Source organism: Lactuca sativa, chromosome 9, assembly GCF_002870075.4.
Source record: "Lactuca sativa cultivar Salinas chromosome 9, Lsat_Salinas_v11, whole genome shotgun sequence".
Classification (NCBI taxonomy): Eukaryota; Viridiplantae; Streptophyta; class Magnoliopsida; order Asterales; family Asteraceae; genus Lactuca; species Lactuca sativa.
Window position 1 is genome coordinate 30,055,264 of NC_056631.2, and position 13,169 is coordinate 30,068,432.

General features: G+C 36.0%; 2 protein-coding genes and 1 long non-coding RNA gene across 4 annotated transcripts; 2 read left to right on the forward strand and 1 right to left on the reverse strand.

The window, feature by feature from the left end:
• Window positions 1-445: 445 nt before the first annotated feature.
• LOC122196152 (uncharacterized) lies at window positions 446-4,055 on the forward strand. Its single transcript, XR_008226839.1, has 3 exons — window positions 446-1,355; window positions 1,499-2,941; window positions 3,563-4,055. It is a non-coding gene; the product is annotated as an uncharacterized LOC122196152 (long non-coding RNA).
• Window positions 4,056-5,937: 1,882 nt separating this feature from the next.
• LOC111907520 (F-box protein At3g58530) lies at window positions 5,938-8,397 on the reverse strand. 2 transcript variants are annotated; one of them, XM_042898305.2, is made up of 12 exons: window positions 8,152-8,397; window positions 7,969-8,028; window positions 7,682-7,765; window positions 7,459-7,589; window positions 7,304-7,379; window positions 7,143-7,213; window positions 6,936-7,022; window positions 6,724-6,796; window positions 6,583-6,650; window positions 6,428-6,496; window positions 6,243-6,348; window positions 5,938-6,148 (listed from the first exon to the last, which is right to left on the reverse strand). In XM_042898305.2, the coding sequence occupies exons 1-12, from the start codon at window positions 8,329-8,331 to the stop codon at window positions 6,083-6,085; spliced, it is 1,071 nt and encodes a 356-aa protein (XP_042754239.1). In that variant the 5' UTR covers window positions 8,332-8,397; the 3' UTR covers window positions 5,938-6,082. The 2 variants fall into 2 exon arrangements, with proteins under 2 accessions (XP_042754239.1, XP_023759091.1); XM_023903323.2 differs by having other exon boundaries at window positions 8,155-8,395.
• A 231-nt stretch (window positions 8,398-8,628) lies between these two features.
• LOC111907468 (uncharacterized) lies at window positions 8,629-10,284 on the forward strand. The gene is made up of 6 exons (XM_023903236.1): window positions 8,629-8,783; window positions 8,997-9,096; window positions 9,392-9,577; window positions 9,653-9,842; window positions 9,902-10,064; window positions 10,146-10,284. The coding sequence occupies exons 1-6, from the start codon at window positions 8,629-8,631 to the stop codon at window positions 10,282-10,284; spliced, it is 933 nt and encodes a 310-aa protein (XP_023759004.1).
• Window positions 10,285-13,169: the final 2,885 nt, after the last annotated feature.

The window sequence follows — 13,169 nt, forward strand, 5'->3', positions numbered from 1 at the left end:
GTAATTAATGCATATTAAATGCTGAAGATGAAATTCATACTCATTATATCTTCAACATGTAATATGCATTAATTACTTTTTTAAAATAACTAAAATGATTGGTCCAGATTCAATCATACATGCACATAATAGATAGTAAAAATAAAATAATCTAACCATATATATATATATATATATATATATATATATATATATATATATATATATATATATAATAATAATAATAATTAGTATGATTGCATAATCAAGTGCTTAATTAAACATATATACTGATTTTTTTATTTAATTATATTCCTCCACAAACGTCGTTATAGAAGTTATTTTTTGTAGATTGGTGTGAGGTTTTCATACCATGGTTGATTTACATGTTAATAATTTATATATATACTAATTTACAACTAGATGATGAACAGTACTTCTCTATCATTGGCTGAAATTTATTTATTTATTTTTTATTTTTTGTTTGGTGCTGCTTTGGTTTTTATTATTTATCCAATTTTATTTCTACTGTAGATTACACGTAGCCTTTAATGTACACCTTTGGTCATTGGTCTTCAACACGTGTTCTGTTTTTGGAATTTTCCACCGCCCCGTCGTTAAACTGCCTTTTCAAACAGAGGGAAACAAATTGGTCTTCACTCCGTTGTCTGATATCCCTACTTCTCTCTCACCCTGCTTCTTCCGGCCAGACCCACCGACTCATCGATCTTATCGTTGGCTATGAATGTGATGCTCTCATTGTAGCAACAACGGCCACAACTCACGCACATGTCCGTCGTGAGGCGGTGGTGTTACAGAACCAAGTGTTCGGTCCAGATTCTTCTCGGGTATAACACCCACCGTCCACCGCCTGCCTCCATTTTTTTCGTCCCTTATATCACCCTCTTCTGCTTTCGTTCCGATTTTTCTGTCGGTTGGCTGGGTGAGGCGACCTTAACCGCTCCACAAGACCCTAATTTCTTCATTCGGCTGCGGTTTGGGACCGTCCATATTCACTCCCTCTTGTCACCGCCATCCATCTCCAACAACCCAATGCGTACATATGTGATTTCTACCGACTCCGTCGCCGATCGTCAAAGCTATTGCTCCAGCACACAAGTCTATTGATCCACCGTCGTCGTCTGAAAATCCTTTTCCGGCTTCTAATTGTGTTTTTTCCACCTACTTCTTCCTAGGGATAGCTATCGAGAACGATCTAGAGCTTTACATTTCAATGGTGATTGACATCTTTATGGATGAAGAAAATGGTATTTTGGAGTTTGTGTAATGTATGCTGACAGCATTCAGATTGAGAAAGTTTTTATGCGTGACCTGGATGGAATGACTGGTAAACCCTACTTGGGTCCTCCCTTCAAGTAAGTTCCGAATCTTTGTGATTTTGCTTTCAGTTCTGGGATGCTTTATTTACATTGTCCTCAACGTCATATTCACGAACAAATAAAGTGGGGTTCAATGCTATTTATGATTCTTAGCATATTTATAATTTGGTAACTTTCAGTGAATTGGATGATGAACTGCAAACTTCACTGTATGATTTCCTAGAGAAAAGGGGCATAAATGATGAACTAGCTCTCTTCTTGCATTAATGTATGCACCACAAAAGTAAGAATGAGTATACTCAATGGATGGAATGCGTGGAATCTTTTGTGGCACAGAATAAATAAGGTCAAAATCACAGTAACTGAAAAGCCTTATGAGAATCCATAAGTGAGGTCTCAGATCACCTTTTTTGCTCTTAAGAGTCTAAATACATTATGATTTATGATTTATCTGTTTCATGTTGGTTGTGGAACAGTTTATTGGTGGAGGCTCTGTGGGATGGATGACATTTACCTTTTAAAAAAAAAAAAAAAAATTGTTTACAGAACCACCATGTGGATACAAAGATATAAAACCTTGGTCTTTTGTTGCAGTGATGGTTGAATACTCTTACCTTTTTTTTCTGACAAACTCATTTTCCTTATCATTATTAGAAAGCTAGACCTATATTCTTAGAATATTTAGGAATTTACGTATTACCTTGGATGTGCGATATAGGTGAGAAACTACTGGGTTTAAGTGATAAAGTCACAAGCTAGAGTTATAGCGATGAGTATTAGAAGCAATGATCACATAGGTTGTGTATCTGAACCTACCCTAACACCTATCTTCTGTATAGTTCAGCACTAACTTTTGTGTTATCTCTGTTTCATTTCGCTTTTGATGGATTACGACACACCTAAGATAGCTTGTGGGAATGATGAACCTCCAAAGGTCAGGGCCTACATACACTGCCAACTACCCTTTTGGAACATCGTTTGGTTAATGTAATCTTTGTCAGGTGATATTTCTTTATGGCTTTATGTTCTGTTACAGTGTGATATGCTAGACTCAACTCATAGGGTAAGAAAGGGCACTGCTAGATTAAGTTATGAACCTGCAAGTTGTCCTTCCCAACTCCGTTTAAGGTGATTATGTTAAAGTGGCGTTTTTAATTGATTTCCCCTGTATATCACACAAATGACAACTGCATTGAATACTTTTACACTTTTAGCATATTTCAACCGCATGCATACAAAGATAGAGAAAAGAATTGTTGAAAAGGGTAACTTTTAGAAAACTTAAGAAAAATACATGTCAAACAATTACAGGAGTAAAAATTAGCAATAAAAACTGTTTTTGATAATTTTGTCTAAATAAAAATAAAATTCCAGTAAGTTGATTGTTATTTACTTAGCACTTACTTTTTTAATATAACATTTAACTTAAAAATATGATATTTCATATGTATATTGTCTTATGTTTACTGTTTTACATTTGCAATCTATATATTTGATGTTGTGCCCTTATGATGTCAATAATTCCTTTAAACCGATGTTTGTTGATTGTGGTATTGTAACCTGATATGCCTGCAAATTTGGTGGGGATCAAAGGAATAATATTGATCCATCAGTAAAATAAGGTTTGTTTCTTTCTCTAATTTTAATTTAAGATGTTAATTAAAAATACATAGATATAGGCATGACATTTTGTACTTTTTCCGATGATTTCTGACAACTGTGTTTTCACTATGATGCCTGACTAACAAAATGGTATTAGTTGAGAGCATGAATGGTCAGAAAGTTTTTTTTTTTTCTTTCTATCATGGAATGTAATAATTTTTTGCCATATAATCCATATACCCACTTTTATTTAACTTCAAGTGATGTGTTTAAAAAAAACCCAGAATTTTTAGTTAAATTATATATATGTAAATTTCTACAGAGAAGGTTACATGATGACATCATGCATTGATTCAAATTTTAGTGAGCTTTAACAGCTTTTTAATTCTGAGTTTTGTTCCTATTATCCAATAATTAGTCGATACAAATTTAGTATGTCCAACTCTATGTTTCCCATCCTTTCTTTTAAGTAATATATTATATACCAAGTAATTCAAAATGCCACCTCTAAGAAGGGTAAAATCGTCTTTTCCAATACATGTTTGCTGGAACACGGCAATATGTTTCAAAAGGGTAAAACACTCTTTGGCTTTTACAAGATGATGAAAGTTTAACGTTATTTCTTTTTTGATTTTATGCAGAATTTTTGCCTACGTGCGTCGAAGGTCCTCTAATTTTTCACCATAGACATTTATGAGTTATCTAAATAATGCCTTCTACACTAATTCAGGTACATCAAAGTTTTCTGTAACCGGGATAGGTGGTGGTGATGATGGCAGGAAGGGAAATAGGGGGTAAATTGATCATTGCAGGAGCAGGAAAAAGTTGAAGCATTAATGGCAAAAACTCTGGCAACTGTATTATTGCTTTTGCAGCTTAGGATTAGACTTTACATTCTTATACAACTTAATCAAATTTAGTTTTTTGTAACTTTATGTTACCGATGACCTCTCCATTAAAGATAATATAGTTTTCATGATAGGATCTATACACAAAAGGATTGCAAAGTACAAGTCTGTGATCAAAAATAAACCCGTCGAATAGAAAACAAGTTTAATGTTATAGAAAACACATTTAATGTAATTAGTTCAATGTAACTTTATAACATTTTTCCGTTTTGTTGTATTCTTTGGTGTACCCAATCCCGCGAAGCGGGATTCTTCCCTAGTTTAATACAAATTAGATAAATTAAATCAATAATTGTTTGTGATTTTTTTAGTTAGACATTTCAAAAAAAAAGGTAAATTAATTAAATTAATAGTCTAGGGCAGTCTCATTATACATGTCATCGAATATTATAGACATGTTAAGAACATTTATATCATTCAATGAAGTGTGACATCAAAGAAGGCATGTTATGTCCACAAAGCCTCTAAGACCATAACTTCTAGTATGACCATTGGATAGCCATGATCACTTCGGATGTATTGACCATGACATGCATTCGAATAATTTTCATATCGATCCCCTAGTAAATGCAATCTAAGCTTCCTAACAATCTAGAAAAATCATGCACATTTGCATGATAATCATATAATTGTTGCATATCACTATAAGTAGGTTACGAAAATATCATGGACCATATAATCTCATGACATTTTTACAAAATTTGTGAAAGCGTTCTAATGCGGTACTTGTGGACATACTAAGATTCTAATCTAATGCATCAGGGGAAAGTGGCATATGCTAGCATACGAAGTGTGATTGTGTATTTTTGTAAATGACTAAAACCTAGTGTACCTCTTGTATCTGCACGTTGTTAAAAATATGAACACGCTTCTATGACGTCATTGACTATATGCTAAAACAAATGTTTATACATATGGAACCGCCATCTTAAAAAATAGCCTTGAAAAATTGCATGCTTACCAAAATAATCATGCATGAGGCGCTGGTTGGCAGCTTCACGATTTTTTTTTATTTATCTTCTTTTTTTTCGCCTCGTATTTTCTGTATCCCGCTGGCGTAGTTCTTCTATCGTCATTTCAATGAATTGAATAACCTTCATGGTCGTTTCTATCACCGACTTAAAATTTTCCAAAGATAAAGATGGAGACAAGGCAAAAGAAAGAAAAAGGTTTTTAAGTGGTATAAAATGGTGTTTAAGGGTTGTACTTATAGAGTTTGAAAATTGAAAAATAAATAAATAAAATAAAACTAGCCGTTAGTTGGTAGTTGGGGGATGGGGTGAACACGGTAGAGAACTGTCGAGTATGTGATGCGGTGTGAGACAATGTCACGTAGGAACTACCGAGCTCAATGTCGAATATATGAAAATTTTAAAAACTCTTTATTACCTTTGGAAGTTATTTTTTTTTACATTAATTAGCTTCATTTATTGTATTTCCGTTTCTTTGTTCTAAGAAGTAAAAAAGAAAGAGAAAAAAAAAACGCATAACCCCTCTATTTAAACGAACTTGGTTAATCCATAGAACAAAACATTCAGAAATTCCACACTAATTAAATATTTGTCCATATTCTTAACCATGTCTAAGTCCACCTACTTTTGCATGTTGCTTTTCATTGTAGTTATTGCAGGTTTGTCTCCTTCGTTATCTCGTGTCTTCATAACAAACATATTGTTTAATTTCATGGTAGAAAAATTAACATATACTAAATACTTATCTTTCATTTTCAGCTGGAGTTTCAATGGTGAATAGCCAGAAAAGATGCGCTCAGGTGTTGAATCCAAATGACTGTATCCTTGCAGATTGTCGTAAAGAATGTTTCGAAAAATACAATGGCAATGGATTTTGTGAACTTTCAAGCTTTTTCGGCCATTATTCTTGTGTTTGTGCTTACAACTGCGGCCCATGAAATCTTGAGATGAAAAAGTTCGAAGTCACTAGGTTTAATTAAGGCTTTACTTTAGAAGATTTAAAATTAGATTTGAATAAAATATTTTTCTTTTCCCCTTATATATCTAATACGACTCCTTTTGAGATTATTGTGAATTTGCTTCTCAAGAAGTTGAGATATTATTTTCATCATTCAATTACGAATAATATGATGCATCGATCTAAAATGTTCAGATTCACTATATATCATCAGTATACAAAAATAAATCCAACACAAAATATACAAAATACAAGGGAATCAAAGCTCAATTATCTTGGGTGATGAAAACATACAAAGGCAAAATCATCTGGTTTTAATGTAAACTAACTGTGAACCTTGAAGCACTTTAGATATGGGAATAACTGAAGAAGCTCTTCACGGCTACGCTTCTAGAAGATTAATCAACATTTTTCCAATATTACCCTTTCTATATAAAATGGGACAAATTAAAAAGTACATTGATATTAATAAGATTTAAGATACCTTGATGCCGATACATCCATTCACATCAAGTGTTGTGATTGTGTTTGAGCAGAATTCTGAGAGGACTTCTAGACTCTTATCAGTAACTCCCACAATTCCAAATAAGCTGCATGCAATATTTTCAATTATTATTTATTAATAAAAATACCAAAATAAATAACCACAAAGTGTGTTTGTTGATTTACCTAAGATATTCAAGAGAGGTGCAACCTTTGGCTATGGCTATCACACCCACATCAGTCACACGTACACACCTTTAACAAATATTTAATACAAAAACATTATAAAAATAAATATTATAAATATTGTGTGATTATGGGAAATATAGAATATAGATTACCATGTCAAATTGAGGATACGAATATTTTTGCATTTGGCTATAGAGAAAAGGCCTTCATCAGATATATTCTGTTTGTAAAAAAAATAAATTATTTTTTCTTGGAGAATCATAGGTAAAAAGTAAAACAAACATATAATATACCTGAGCACCACAGAGATCTAAGAATCTAAGATTGCTCAAAAGTGAAAGTTTCTTATAAGCTTCATCTGTGAAGCTAAAAAAAATAAATGAAGTCTTGATAAATCATTAAATCAAGTAAGTGAAGTAAGTGAAGTAATATATATTATAAGTAAATATGGGAGTGAGAACTGAGGAGGGTATTCACGTCTTTTTCACTGATGAAAGATAGATACCTTGAAAGAGCATAGAGATTTAGACTCTTGAGTCCAGAGCATTTGGCCATGATATGTTGCAAACCCCCATCTGTTATCTTGATGCATCTAAATAATCAAGAGTTCATAAAAGTTTAATATTTGCTTTGATAAAAGTTGTTAAGATGATAAAGACTAAAACTTTTTATTTCAAGAATCAAGTAAAAACCATTGGCCAACATAACATACCTAGTGATATCTAGCAACTCCAGATGCTGATAATTGTCACCAACCATTTGCAAACTTTTATCTGATATACCCTGTTATCCCACATCAATTGCATTTCTATCAAAAAATATATAAGATTAAAAAACTGGAATAAATCTATATCCCTTGTAACTGTAATATACCTTACAGCCACTTAAGTTCAACTCAAGAATATGCTTGCAGTTCTTCACCAGATGTGATATGCCAACATCTGTAACCCTGAAGCAAATAATAGTATCAAGAAGGGTAGATATGAGATATGGTGAGAAAAAAGGAAATTAGGGGAAAGTTTATGTACCTAACATTCCAGTAGATGGAGAATATCTTTAAAGAAGGAGTGACTGCAGTTATGGCCTCAATTCCCTTGTCAGAGATTTTTTGGCAGACATTAAGATTTAAATGCTCCAGGTGCTGAAGGGCTCCTGCAAACTGAGAATTGAACATTCGTGTTCATTTGCAAATAACAATGGTATGATTTTGAGTTGTAGATATAGAACACAACAACCTCAACAGTATTTTACCTTGTTCTTAAGAATGTCCAGATGTTTATCTTCGATATCTTGTGCAAACTCCAGGTTTATCTGCTTGACATGATGATATCTCGTCTGCAATACATAGAAAGTCACATAATGGGAGAGAAAAGAAGCACACGCTTCTACAGATTGTGTAAAACTCCAATCCTTGGAAAACCTAAACCTTGTTTATGATCATAACTTCATAGTGATAGCCTCTTTACCCTAACACTAACAAAGAAGATAAACGAATTCGAAGAAGAGGAATTGGAGTTGAAATTGGAATTGGAACAAACCAGCGCAAGGGCAGCTAGAAGTCGATCTCCGGCGTTCTTCATCTCATGAAAATCAAGAACCTGCTCAATTTAAAAGATCACATACAAACCCCAACATAAATATAACCTAATTTGAAATCTATAATTAGGGTTATCACTCAAATCATGATTTTGGAAGTAAGGAACCGATAGACAAATTACAACTACCAGCCATAGGGAAGCGGAGGACACGAGAGTACGGTGGAGAGACGAGGAGACGAGAAGAAGAGAGATGAGGTCTCGCTGAGGAAGCCTGAGTCTGGTGCTTATAATCTTCATCACCTTCGGCATTGTTTCTCTGCTCCATACTTGCTGTTGCACCACTTCTGCTTCACCCTCCCCCATTTTTTTTCTAGCTGCTTTCTTGGCTCCCTAGCCAGGTAAATGAAGAAAACTACAGCAAATACAATTGGTTCCCAATACAATTATACAAGTCCCTATATTCAGTCAAAAGTTTCAAAATGTCTTAAATTTTTTTTTTTTAGGAATGAAAAAGCCCAATAAACCGGACAATTTAGCCCTTATCATCCGGCGACCCTCACAATCGACGTTCAAGTTGATGATTTTGTAAAAACCAAAGCAGTTTCAAAATGCAAAGATGAATTCCTTAATGTTCTTTGTGAAGACAGCGATGACGAACCAATGGAAGGTGAAGGAGAGAATGCTCGAGTGGAAGTAGACGATGAGAAAAACACCGAAGAATCTAGTGAGGAAGATGGTGATGAAGATGAAATCGTATACTCCATCTATAATCCGAAGGTCAAATGGAATGTGATGAAACCGGTTACTGGAGAAAGGTATGAATCTAGACATCAACTGAAATTATGTTTAACAAATTATTCCATCTATAAGGGTTATAAATTTCGTTTCAAGAAGTGTGATAGTGTTAGACTAGTGGTTATGTGTGCTAGTGATCCAGAAAAATGCTCTTTTATGGTTCGTGCTTCATGGATGAGTACTGGAAAATCATTCTAGGTGAAAAAGATGAATGATAGCCATACACATGTTAGGAATTTTAGTAGTTCAAGGCTTATGAATCCAACTTTGTTAGCAAAGCAGTTTGTGAAAGAACTAGTAAGGAAACCAACGTTAAAATGCAAGGAAATGCAGGCAATAATTCAAAATAAATTTCATTGCAAGGTGTCATGGTCAAAATGTTATAGATCAAGGTGTAGGGCACTATCCTTAATTGATGGCAAATTGAGTGGCCATTATGCAAGAGTGTGGGATTATGGACATGAACTGATAAGGTCCAATCCAAGTAGCACAGTTAGGATTTTTGTTAATATTAACCCTAATCAGACTACAACTTTTCATAGAATATATGTGTGCTTTAAAGCAATCAAAGAAGGGTGGAAGATAGGATGTCGTATGGTTATAGGGTTGGATGGGTGTTTTTTTGAAGGGGCAAGGCAAGGGTGAGCTACTAACTGCAATAGGTAGAGATACAAATAATCAAATTTACCCTATAGCATGGGATGTTGTGGAGGTTGAAAACAAGGTTAATTGGAAATGGTTCTTGGAACTAGTTAGTGAAGATCTTTCATTGGATGCTGGCAGGGGATTATATGTCATTAGTGATCAACACAAGGTAATTTCATTTATATTCATATCATCTAATATAGTTTTTAATAATAGTTACTAATATATGTTTTTCATTTCCTAGGGTCTTGTTGAAGCAACAAAGGAAATTCTACCATATGTAGAGCACAGACAATGTGCTAGGCATATTTATGCCAATTTTAGGAAAGTGTATAATGGGATAGAATTCAAAAACATGTTTTGCGCAGCTGCAAAATCCATAACAGAAGGTGATTTCAAGATAAACATGGATAAGATCAAGACTTTAAGTGAAGGTGCTTATAATCATCTTATGGCTAGAGAACCTCATACATGGTTGAGTGTTTTAATGCAGTCATTGTAGATGCTAGAAAGAAGACTCTTTTGGCTATGCTTGAAGAAATAAGACTCTACATGATGGAAAGCTTCTACAACTTAAGAGGGAAAGCACATAAATGGGAAGGTGATGTGTGTGAAGTAGCACTTCTAAAGATGGAGGAATTTGCTAAGGATATAAGGTATATTTTTTTCGTATATAAATGTAGCTTTTTAATTGACTATTATAACCTTTATAATAACCTAAATGTTTATATTTGCAGGACTTGTTATGCAATGCCAAGTGGTGTTAATTCAGATGAAATTAGGAATGGCTTTCAAAGTTATGGAGTTGATTTGGAACACCATTACTGCAGCTATAGACTATGGGAGATAGCAAGAATACCTTGTGTGCATGCCTAGGTAGCAATCTTATACACCAACCAATATCCAAAGGAATTCCTTAACAAATGATTCCAATCATTATTGATTTCATTGTTTATAAACATGTTTGATTGTATTCGATATTCATTCCATTTTTTATTAATTTAATTCATTAATGATTCCATTCATGTTTCATTCCATTCATTGTTTATCCATTCTATTCACTCATGATTACATTGGAAGCACTTATGACTCATACATAAACATAAACTTGTTAATTCATTTCAATTAACAAAAGGAGACAACATAATACATAGTACACACACCAATTAAGACATTGGTAGTACCCTAACATACACAACCAAAACACATCAAACACACCAAAACACTACTTTCCATACATCTTTTATCTATCTTACTAATCCTTCAACATCACCAAGACAAAAACAAAAGAAAACATGAACACATAAAAAAAGATTTCCATTTTCCACCTTCTTTTCCATTCTGGACTTGAATAGCCACTCCTTCCACGGGTTGATTTGCCACTGGTGGTTGTGGCACTGGTTGTTCCACAATGTCCCCCAAAAAAACTCCCTTCAACTTGTTGTTATCTGAAGTCCCCGAGAATTGCATTGTTCTCCAAATTAACATTGTTGTGAAATCCTAGTAAGAGATTTGCATACACTGGTTTGGTAGAGGAGGATCCACCTAATGGACGAATTTGCAGTCTTTAAGTTCATCCTAGTAATTTGGGCAACCTATAATGTAACGACCCAATTTTCATGACCAAAAATTTCATTTTAAAAACATTACTTTAGAAAATATTAAAAACTAAAAACATTGTCTGATCAAATCATAACACAAGTGAACCATGTCTAAAAGCCAATTCATACATTCAATCAAAATATCAGAGTACAAATCCCAGTGAAGCTCGTAAATGCGGAAACCGGAGAGTGTGTGCGTGACATGTTGCTACCGCGCCGGCTCCTTTCCCCTAGCTGAGGAGGTACCTGAAACCAAAACTGAAGACTGTGAGCACAAAGCTTAGTGAGTTCCCCCGTCGTACCACATACCATACAAACACGTAACATACATGCTGCCAGGCTATTCTGGGGTGCCTGACTACCCGGTACGGCCGTTCTGGGGTGCCGTCCTACCCGTGTCAAGCCATTCTGGGGTGCTGACTACCCATGTCAAGCCATTCTGGGGTGCTGACTACCCGTCGGTCCTAACAACCGACCACAGGGACTGGTCCCCTCATACTACCTCTATCGCATATAACATAACAAGCCAGCATGCAAACATATCATCATATACTGTCAGACGTATCTGGGGTGTCTGACTACCCTTCGGTCCTAACAACCGAACTCGACTACTATCACATACAACGTATCATGCTAGCATATAACATATCAGGTAGTAGTAAACCTAGATGATATCACAAAGACAATCATCTACCATACGTCTCCTACTGGTGGGTCGGCGTTGTGGCCTTAGACCCACCGCTACTGGAAGGTAACTCACCTCGAAGTAGCTGCTAATCTGGTCGGAAACTGACTGCCTACTGCTGCTGCTGCTGCTCCGGAAATCCTTCGGCTGCAATTCCCATAATATACCCAATCAAACACTGCTCGCTGATCTTTGGGTAAAATGACCATTTTACCCCTGACCATGCCCTAAGTCAAAGTCAGAGTCAACTTTCAGTTGACCCGACTCGCCGAGTTGGCTTTCCAACTCGCCGAGTCCCTATCCAAACGACTGCCCTGAATCCCGATCCTACTCGTCGAGTTAGGCGACGACTCGACGGGTTTACCTTCTTAACCAATATCAATTCCTTCATCCTACTCGCCGAGTTGTATGAACAACTCGTCGAGTTCATCTTCATCCGATGAACACTGATGCTAAGACTCGCCGAGTTGTATGAACAACTCGTCGAGTCCATCTTCATCCGAAGAACACTTATGTTGAGACTCGCTGAGTTGTATGAACAACTCGCCGAGTCTGTTCTTGATCTAAGGAGATTGCCTTGAACTCGCCGAGTCAGGGAATTGACTCGCCGAGTACCTCCATAGATGAGTTAAGCTTCCGACTCACTGAGTCACACCCCGTGACTCACTGCTCACTCGACACTACGAAAAGGGGACAAACTCGGAGACTCGCGAACAGACTCGCCGAGTCATATGAACGACTCGCCGAGTCGTTGCCATGCATCCACTAAATACACAGATTTGCTCGATTCCAGTCCATGCCATTCACAGATCTGGACTTCTAGGACACGAATCACACGTAAAGTTTCCAACTTTACGTGTGGATATTCACCAATATGGATTTTAGGGCTCAAAATTTCTCAAAAGGGTAGATCTAGGGGGAACAAGCAACATGGGGCCATAAAGCTAACCGATCTGAGCTCCTGGAGCTCAATCTTGCCTAGATCTAAGGGCCAATCAGTCTATTACGAAGTAATTTGCACATACAAACTTGGGGTTTGGCTCAAGAATGACTTACATGAAGTAATAAGCATAGAAACAGGGGAAAACGGGTTATACCTCAAAGGAACTGCTGAAAGAGTGCAAAGATGCCTGGATTCCTTTCCTTCCTCTTGATCTACTTCCCCTTCTTCCTTAAAACCTTCAAGAACACACACAATAGCCTCAAACTCTCAAGGAACAAGCTTAGAATGAGGGTTTAGAGCTTCTGGGGAGAGAATGGGGGCTGGCCTGGGCGGATAAGTCCTTTAAATAGGGTGCAAACCCCTGAAACTTAGGGTTTCATCCAACAGCTGTGACTCGCCGAGTCCAGGATATGGACTCGCCGAGTCGCCAACTTAAACGTGTCCCGGGTCCCGCATCCACTCGGCGAGTCGGACCTATGACTCGCCGAGTCCAAGGCTAAAAGAAAGGAAATACTCAAATAACATTTACGTA